Source organism: Rhagoletis pomonella, unplaced genomic scaffold (assembly GCF_013731165.1).
Source record: "Rhagoletis pomonella isolate Grant_MI unplaced genomic scaffold, Rhpom_1.0 Rhpom_scaffold_00003, whole genome shotgun sequence".
NCBI classification, from domain to species: Eukaryota; Metazoa; Arthropoda; class Insecta; order Diptera; family Tephritidae; genus Rhagoletis; species Rhagoletis pomonella.
This window is the reverse complement of record NW_023458557.1, coordinates 67,565,209-67,574,989: the sequence shown is the minus strand read 5'-3', so window position 1 is coordinate 67,574,989 and position 9,781 is coordinate 67,565,209. Positions and strand designations below refer to the sequence as shown.

General features: G+C 32.4%; 1 protein-coding gene across 1 annotated transcript in view; it reads right to left on the bottom strand.

The window, feature by feature from the left end:
• Nucleotides 1-1,360: 1,360 nt before the first annotated feature.
• LOC118736348 (heart- and neural crest derivatives-expressed protein 2) overlaps nucleotides 1,361-9,781 on the bottom strand; it is a 52,944-nt gene continuing 44,523 nt past the window's right edge. Inside the window, exons 2-4 of the mRNA XM_036466440.1 lie at nucleotides 4,848-4,991; nucleotides 1,857-2,053; nucleotides 1,361-1,534 (exon numbers count right to left, since the gene is read on the bottom strand). Coding sequence (XP_036322333.1) covers nucleotides 1,361-1,534; nucleotides 1,857-2,053; nucleotides 4,848-4,991 — 515 coding nt within the window. The remainder of the gene's footprint in view (nucleotides 1,535-1,856; nucleotides 2,054-4,847; nucleotides 4,992-9,781) is intronic.

The window sequence follows — 9,781 nt, the reverse complement described above, 5'->3', positions numbered from 1 at the left end:
GTGACCATATTTTCATTAGGTTCTTTATGCATGTCATAAAACTTTTGGTACAAAAAGTGAATGCTTGTCTCCGATTTTTGTTCGTAAACACTTTTCAATTTTGCCCACATTTCTGCTGCTGTTTTGCAATTCACGATATGCAATAAAGCTTCTTTGTCAGTTGTCGAGGATATCCCTCGCTGGGCCTTTATGTCGCATTTGTTGAAAAATGCAAGTTTTGACTGCAGTTCGGAATCAGATGCTACCGGTGGCTTTTGCTCGGCCGTGACGTACTCATACCTTCATGAAATTTCAAGACAATTGTGATTTGAAATTAAATTTCCACAAAACTCAATCTTTTTCGTCTTTCAAACAAAATATTTTATCGAGATCACAATTGCTCATCTTTGAATATGTGAATTTTTATAACGCGGTCGAATTAACAATAACAGTTTTTACTTTGTCATTCTTTCTTTTAACGCAAAGGCCAATAACCTGTTGCGAGCACACACGAAAGCTAAGAAAACAAGACTAAAAAATAAAACACGACTGCTCTGCATGAGACAAAATAGGGAACTAACTGTTCTGGTTTATTAGAATTCATACTTCAGTAATAGTTGCGTTCCAGGTGCTTCACGATATTCACGAAATTCACGATTTGCAGGAACAGCTGTTTTCTCCATTAATAAACTTAATGGGAGGTGGTCACCTGGAACGACTTCCTGTAAAAACCTGCAAATCGTGAAGCATCTGGAACGCAACTAATGCGAATACATAGTACCGTTTATAGCATATATACCCTATATGATATGGCCTTGATTTACTATTAATACTTAGCCAGAAATGCCCTGTAAAGTAGGTGTTTCAAATTTGGTTACGATCGGTCAAGTGGCTTAGGACGCAACTCCGTGCGTATCTAGATATGTATATATATACATACATATATTATTGAAATTTCTTTCTTTTAGGGATGGTTTTCGATTCTTAAAGTCGATTAATCACCTCTGATAGTTGACTATGTGACTCAAAATTACGTTTTGAAAATTTGCAAAAGAAATTGTTATTATTATGATTTGGTAATGATGACAACCATCCATACAATTTATAAATATCCACACAAAATATATACAGTAAAACCTCGAACACTGAATATATCAAAGTGTGAGCGCACAAAGTTTTCCATGTATTTTATATGGAGAAAAAACAACTTTTCGTAGAAATGGCGCTTTGAGCACTCCCTAAATATTTTTTTGATTTCAAAATAAAAAAATTGGGGAATATTTTTTTCGATATAGATCAATCCTAGGGTGTGCCGGCATTAAAACTCCGACTTTATTTTTTTGGACCACTCTACTGTATATGTATGTTCATATTGCATATTTCAACTATTCCAACTAACCTTCAAATCGTGCTTTAAATATGATCTTCTATCACTGGAACTTTTTCTGTGTAGTGGCCTTAAATCTGCGCTAAATCCGGCCTTTGGATCTTGATCTCCATCCAATACTTCAACGAGATATTTAATATACAATATAGCCAATTTCAACGTTTTTATCTGAAATTAAATAATAAAGATGGCGAAACAGATTTAGAGTTGCATTTTTGTTGGCTACGAATCGAAAGTTTGGAATTTTTTAATTTGAAAATTTAAATTTTTCGAATCGTTCGGAAACAAGATTACAATCTTTAGAACAATTTTCTGTAAAAAGTATGCACAATCAATTTTTCACATACATACATATGTGTAGTATATACAAAGATATAATTTCCTACTTTGCTTACATTTACATAAGTAAGATATTTTCTAAGTACATACATATTTATATAGTACTTAATGCACATACATACATATGTATGTATGTAAGTGGTTTATTTACCTTGGATAATTTTGTATCTGATGGTACATTAGGAATTTTTTCTCGTAAACATGTAAAAGCATTGTTGATACTTTGTGTTCTTCTTCGTTCTTTTTTGTTGGCCGTATTTCTTTTCTTAATTATACGCACGGCAGGCACACCGACTGTTTTTGTTGAAGTGGGTGTGAGTAAAATCTCATGAAAGTCTTTTTCCGTATCTAGGAAGAAATGTCGAAAGGTAAAAACATCAAAAAAATTGTGTTTGAATGGAAGGCAAATTTTTGAAAGAATAGAAAAAGAAGAACTGAGAAAAATAACTACGATATTTAAATCTGAATACTAGAGAAAACTTATAGAATTCGTAAAGGAATCATTATTTTCCTTTCCGATTTTTTACCGAATTTTCTAAGATAAAATGTACACTTTGATTCTTTTTTCGAAATTTGGAAAGGAAATTGATAAAGCAATGAAAATAATGCCGAAGGATTTTGTCCGTCGCACGCCACGCGGGTCGTGTATAGGAATTACCCATAAAAAAAAACACAAAATAAGTGAATACAACAAAGGGAATATTGAATAAAATAGAAGGAAAGAAAAACTTCCAAAAATTTGATGACAACATTTTACGCATTAAATTTAATACGCATCGATAGACAGGGTGTCCAGATTGTTTTAAAAGATTGTTTCCTAATTCATGAAATCGATTTAACAAATCCTTTATTTAAAAAATGAGATCTTGTCATAATATAGTTTTTAAAACCAAAAACGAATATAATACCTTCAGAGGGTAATAATAAATAACACAAATCACTTATATAATAGTGATGTACAAACAAAAAAAAACTCCGCATTCTTTTTAAAAATATTTGTTTCAACGCATTTTGCAATAGGACTGCGCAATTATTAAATTTATTATAACTCATATTAATTGATTAATCGCACAATCCGTTTTAAGAGCTCGGCGCTAAAAATTAAATAAAAACCTATAATGAGGCGAGATCTGCTATTTCCACAATTTTTTGAAAATCACCTGTAGTGTCTGAATTATTTACATTTCTGTTGTTGTCATATATTGAGGTATACAACCTTGATAACATACTGTTTGATATTGAACACGTTTTGCAGCAGAAACTATTAGCCTTCATATAACACTTGATTCCAACTATTGAATTATATTTATATTTCGAATATTAGTTTTTGTTGAATTCATTACGGAAAAAATGCGCTCAACAAAGCATGTGAGTGCGGCAAGGATAATAATATCAATTTGCTTATATTTCCAAACAGTTTATTGCCTGTTGCAATATTCAGTTTCCGCTGCTTTTCTTTCCATCAAAGTCAAATAGTGAATTGGCGGGCCTCTGAAACTCGCCCTCTTGTGATTCACACACTTTTTTGGTGACAAAATCAAAGCTTTTTTAAAAGTATTTAATTGACTAGGTAATCGTTTCAAAAGTTCTACGATTAGGGTGATTAAACATTTTTGCCAGTCTTTTAATATGCTTCTTAAGTCAAGTTTATCACGCAGTTCATTAGCCTCTTCTGTAAAATTATCGTGGAAAACTAAGTTTTGTATAGATATTTTTATAATTGGAAAAAATTTATTTGAAGGGAAAAAATCGCCAAAAATCGCAAATGGCGATTTCCTAAATTTTTACGCGCAAATATCAAAAAAAAATCGCCAAATTGGCGCGAAATCGCCAAATCTGGACACTCTGTCGATAGATTTCGTAGTTAATATTTGTATTCTATTCAATTTATCAGATTTTCTGGGATTTCTTTGGCCTTAGCAAATTTGCGCTTCATTATGCAGAAATGTGCGGAAATTGAATATAGTTACGATGTGCCTTTAATTTTCCCCGCTTACTGTATCAAAATGTTAGTAAACAGTGGACTTATCAACTTTTCACTCTAAGCCAGCGATTCAATGCCACTTTGGCATTAACACTGTATTCTGCGAGTACAGATTCTATAGTTGAAAGAAAAAATAAAAGAATTTTGTCAGATTTTTACAGAGTTTCCTTTAAAATGTACATACATTTCTTTATCAGCTCGTATCAACACTTTCATATGATTTCATTTGAAGATTCGTAAAGAAATCGTTGGAAAATTCGGAAAGCACTTCCGATATACTTAAAGAATTTTAAGCTCTATTGAAAAACTCAAAGTAGCAACTTCGAAGCTAGCATATGTATAAAAATAAATACTTTGGCGCTTACACTTTTGCTAAGTGTTTGGCCGAGCTGCTTCTCCACTTTGGGGTGTGCGTCTTATCAAACAAATGGAGAGACCCACAATTTGGCGCCGCCTCCGAAAGGCAAATGGATTTTATGAGAAGCGTTTTTAAGATAGAAATACACTCTGTGGTTTACCATTGCCTGTTAGAAAAAACTATAAGAAAAATATAGGCAAGAATTACCGTTGATTTTTTAGAACTTTTTTTGTAGAGGGTGTTGCAAATTTTCTTCCATATAACGCATGAACAAAACTGATTTTTATATGGAAGAAAATGCGCAACAACCTCTACAATAAAAATTCCAAAAAATTAGTGGTAATATTTAGTGACTTGAAACTTACAACTTTTAAAACCACATAATCGAGATCTTTCTAGGAAATCTAATTAAAAAAACGAAATTTTGATGAAAATTCTTTTAAGTTTAATAAATTTTTGTGAACTTTGTGCAAAGCTTTGAAAGTTTTATTTATGTGGTATCTGACATAGATCGACTCATATTTTAAATGAAAATAATTAACAATAAATAAATAAAGATAAGTTGCTAACATCATCATTTTGAATTTTGCTGCTATTATTTTGACGGCAACTGTATCTCTCAGTTTGTTTTTATCGTTTTGTCAATTATATGTCTACGTACATACATACATATTTTTGTATGAACGGTATGTATGGAAAAAAAATCTGGCAACACTACATTTAGCTTACCTTTATTCACAGTTGTACCGTCATTAGTAATGTTGTAAAATAAAATATAATGTAATACATTGATTTCTTACCATCAAATTTTGGCGATGAACCAGAACAATATTGTGGTGATCGGTAGAATGAATTCGAAGATAAATTAGTTCCCGGACATGCATTAGTTATATAACAGCTTGGATTGTTACTTGAATCAGAACAATATGACGCACTCCATTGTTCTAAAATAATGGAAAAACGTTTATACATAAATATTTAATAAATGAACGCGATCTCTTTTTTAAAGGCTTTTCACATAATGATCTTCCATAACAAAATCCAAAAACAATTGTTGTAGGGTTATGGAAACTTACAAATGTATGTATGTGTAGTGACGAGGAAAAGTATTTGCACAGAGAATTTTTCGCAATATGTGCAAAGTTTATCAATCTAATTTGGCTCCGATATTTTTTTTTATATATAGTTTACACCATGATAAAGACATAGCAAGGTAGAGCCGTTCTTTCAATTTGTCGGCCATAATTTTTTTTTGAAGTTTGCCAGCATTTTAAAATCATATAAAATTGAAAATAAAAAATTTAAATTGCTAAAAATTGTTGTTGCTGAGATTGAAAATAAAAATGTGTGTGTGAGCAAAATGTATTTAACAAAGTTTGATTGAATTTGACATTGCTCTCAGAAGAAGCATCCTATAAAGTCAAATTGAAAAAATTTTTTGTGAATTTTGATTCGATTGTTTATATTTTTTGGCATAATAGTACCTTAAAAGAGAGCCTACTTGAGTTGTCAATCACACCTTGTTTAATACACCTTGTGTGTGAGTAAATTTAAAAATTAAATTGCTTGGAAACGTCAAGAATTTTAAAAGTGCCTCTCAGCGGTTCTACCTTACTCTATTTTTATCATGGTTTACACGACACCAAAAAGAAAACATAAAGTCAGGAAAATTCAAAATAAATTTGCATTTAAATTTCTATTTAAATTTTTTATAACCCATTCAATATTAGTATAATAAAGTGCAGGTTTGAAGTTGCTAAAAGATCGCGTTGATTTTTGGCAATATTTTACGCACGGTGTTATTATTTTCTTCCATACAAAAGAAAATGTCGAATGTTTAGAATTTTCCTAAACAAGCTCAATAGAAAGTTTCAAATTAGTATGCAAAAGTATTGAATTTTCCTGAGTTTTTAACAAAGATTTTATTTTATGTTTTGATGTGGTATAAACTACATATATCTTTAAAAAAAATTCGAAAAAAATAGAAAAAAAAACTTTGCACACATTGCGAAAAATTTTATATTCGCAGATTTTAGCGTGCATAACAATTAAATAAAGGACGCTCAAAATAAGTGCTGGTCTTATATTTTTCACCCGCCTGCCAACAATGCTCTTTAAAATACACTTATGCAAGTTTTATATGCAGCAAGTATAATAAATAAAGTTTCATAAATTGCACTTTATTTACATCAAATTAACAAACAACTCAAAAATGTTTAACCGACTTCAAAAAAGTGGAGGTTATCAATTCCCCGGAATATTTTTTCTTATGTATGCTACCGCAAAGGGCCGGCCGCAAGACTTCTCTTTGGGGATTTTAGGTAAAGTCATTCGTAACGACCAAGAACACTGAAGTATAGACAAAAACTCTTTTAATACTGAGTCAACATTAGCATCCAGATTGCGATGAATATTGAGAAAAGCTAGCCCATTGTGTGCTCGTTCTCTGCCCACGCCTCGACATTAGCCTGCACCTTAGTTGTATGGAGAAATTCTTTTGTTAAGCTACAAAGCAAGACTCCCCCTAAAAATTTTCCTTTGGTCATAGAAACGTGCCTTGCGAAAAAATTGTTGAAATCGGACAACGGAAAAACGTGCCTCGAAAGGCCCTAAAGTTCAGCATTTTCATGCAATTTTGGTCACAAAGTGGTAAAAATTTTCTATAAGTCAGTGGCCAATTTAATATATTTTATTGACACTTGATGTAGTTTAGTGCTTTTCTTTATTAAAAACGCGAAAATTTTTGAGTTTGGTGCTTGGTGCGTTTTTTGGTGCTTTATTTTTAGTTTGAAGACACCAAATCTGTAAATCTTAAAAAAACGAAGCTAAATTAATAGCAATCGTAAATATTTTAGCAACTTTACAATATGGAAACAAAATCATGGCACAATGAAAATCGTAAGTGAGCACATGTTTGCCAACAAGTTTTTTACACAAAAATATTTTTCCCATTATGCGCTCGAATAAGGCACATTAAAAAGGGAAATCAAATATCGTTGTTTCAGGTGTCAAGCAGTCGGAAAGAAAAGTTCTTTATGTTCCTTCTGTTCACGAGATCATAAGAGACTGCAGTGTCGATTTAAACTACCAAATAGTTCATGAAACTTCATTTTTTGTTTTTGCTTTCGTTTGACTGAAATTGTAGTAAAAATTATGCAAACCGAAGAAAAATTTAACATATAAACAATTAGGAAAAAATTCATAAATTTTTCTTGAATCTAAGCGAAGCGAAGACGCTGGACATAGCAGCAAATTAGAAAATAAGAACAAGAACGTTATCGTCGCTTAGACGAAAATATTTGAAAACAGAAAGAGTTCGACCGTCGAGCAAGAGACATTGATATTTATTAATTTAAATCAGCATCCCTATAAAAAAATGTTTATGCATACAAAGTCCATTAAATACTCCGATAAAAATTTGGCGCTTTTTTCGAAAAAACGCGATTTTTCTTGGGTTTTAGTGTTTTTTCAAATTTCAAAACTTGGCAACACTGGTGTTGGGTTCTCTGGTGGCACAAAATTTGTAAAGGAAAATCTAATTTACGGTTAGTTTAGATGCCATATTTGAGACGCCATGTTAATTTCTAAAATCTCAATAATTTTGAATATTTAAATATATTCTCATTTTACCAGTGAGTTATAATTGTATGATACAAATATAATTTTAATAACGAAATAAGATTAAAGAGATTGGGATTGGTAAATCGGCAGGTAATATATATCTTGACAATTACTGTGTTCGTGTAGATGTTGGTAGCAGTCCTTTTGAGTTTGTCTGTGTCGATGATTGTGATGTTGGTACCAGTCCTTTTGAGTGTGTCTGTGTCGATGATTGTGATGATCTACCCAAAATCCTCAACTCAATTCTGACAACTTGTATTTTCCCTAAGTGCTAGAAAGCTGCCAAGGTGATCCCAGTTCATAATCAAAATAATGAGTACAGGCCTATGCCATGCTGCCTTTCTTACCTGAAGTCGTTGAGCGTATTTTATATAGGCAAATAATTTCGTATGTGCAAGATAACAAACTTCTGGAAGACCATCAGTCTGGTTTCAGGCCAAAAAGAAGTTGCACAACGGCACTTTTCGACGTGATAGGAGGCATTCGAGCACGAATTGATAAAAACAAATTGCTTTCCTAGCGCTTCTTGACCATTCAAAAGCCTTTGATTCTGTTGACCATGTCTTGTTATGCAAGAAGCTGGAGAACTTATTTAGCTCTCTAGTCATGCAGCCGCTGTCATTACACAAGAAAAGTTATATACCGTTTAAATAAGAGCACAAGACGGACTACGCCTATGTTTTTACTTTTTAGTTATTTACATAAAATAATTAAAAATAATTTTTTACCAAAGGTCCTATTTCGAACTTCGAAAGCCCATATCTCGATTTCGGAGGCTAACTTTAAAAAACGGAGAAATTACTTTTTTACTTATGACTCAATCTCTTAAAACAATTTTTTTAACTTCCTTCTTAACATAAATGGGAAGTATCAATCAATAGCTATTTAGTATTATTTTAGTCGATTGCCAAAGGTCACACAGTGAGATATCAACGAACAGTGATGAAATTATGGTACAATTGTACTTTTTTGGTACATTTTGGAAGCCAAAAAGTACATTGGTACTGCATTGACATTTTTGATACATTTTTGTCAAGATACGGTACTGCAGCACAATTATGTCGAAATACCACACTCTATTTACTTGGAGTTTTGAAGTAAGTTTAAGTAAATACGTGGTGTTTATTAAAAACGAAACTCTTACTTAAATCAAAAAAAAATTTGCTGTCATAATAGGTCTATTCATAAAATTTTCCAGTAAGAACTAGCAGTCAGAGAATAAAATAATCGTAGCGAGTAAAATAGAGGGGAAGACTAAAATATAAGAAAAAATTATTGAACGCAAAACCAGTAAAAACGTGCAACTTACGCCATTCTGACTTTCGGATAGGTAAGTTTGGTAGGAGTATTTTTGTATTCTCTACACAAAATCATCCAGCAGCAAAAATTCTGAGCCGTTTGCAAAATTTGCAAAAACTTGCAATCTTCGAAACAGCTGATAACTTTCACAGTTGCAATAGGTGGTTCATTTGGTAATTTATTATCCGCTTGGTGCATTGTCCCCAATTTGGAATTTTTACTATTGAAAACTTTTGTATAGGAACAATGTTTTTAACATATAAATGAATTATCTCGAAATAAATAAGTTTTTTTCCCCAATTTCCCCAATTATCCCCCCAAATTTGTGAATTTTGGTACAATTAATCAGATGTATACCGAAATTCGTTAATGTACACCAAGTTATACACCAGAGTGCTACTTGAGCAAAGAAGCGTTAGGCATAAGATCCTGGAGAAGCAAAGGATTTTACGTATAAGCTGCTTACCTTCGTGGTGGGCTACAATGAAGACAACATTACCTCTAGATTGCAAGCAGCCTTTCAACTGACTGAGAAATTTCGGAGATTGAACTATCGCAACAGGCGAAGCATTCAGGGGTCAACTGAAAGTCCTATTTCATAGTTGTTAACAAGCACTGTCCAGGAGGCCAAAAGTCAGGCACCGATCTTTCTGTATAGCCATTATAGGAGCCATGCGCTCCTGCCAAACGAAAGCACTGTAATCATCCCGATGACGATGGGGCTTGCTGAAGCGATTTGTGTCTCAGCAACTTGGTGAGCATAGGAAGCCGGGACCTTCAAGGGCTCTTTATAGTTTTAAAACCAATCTATGAG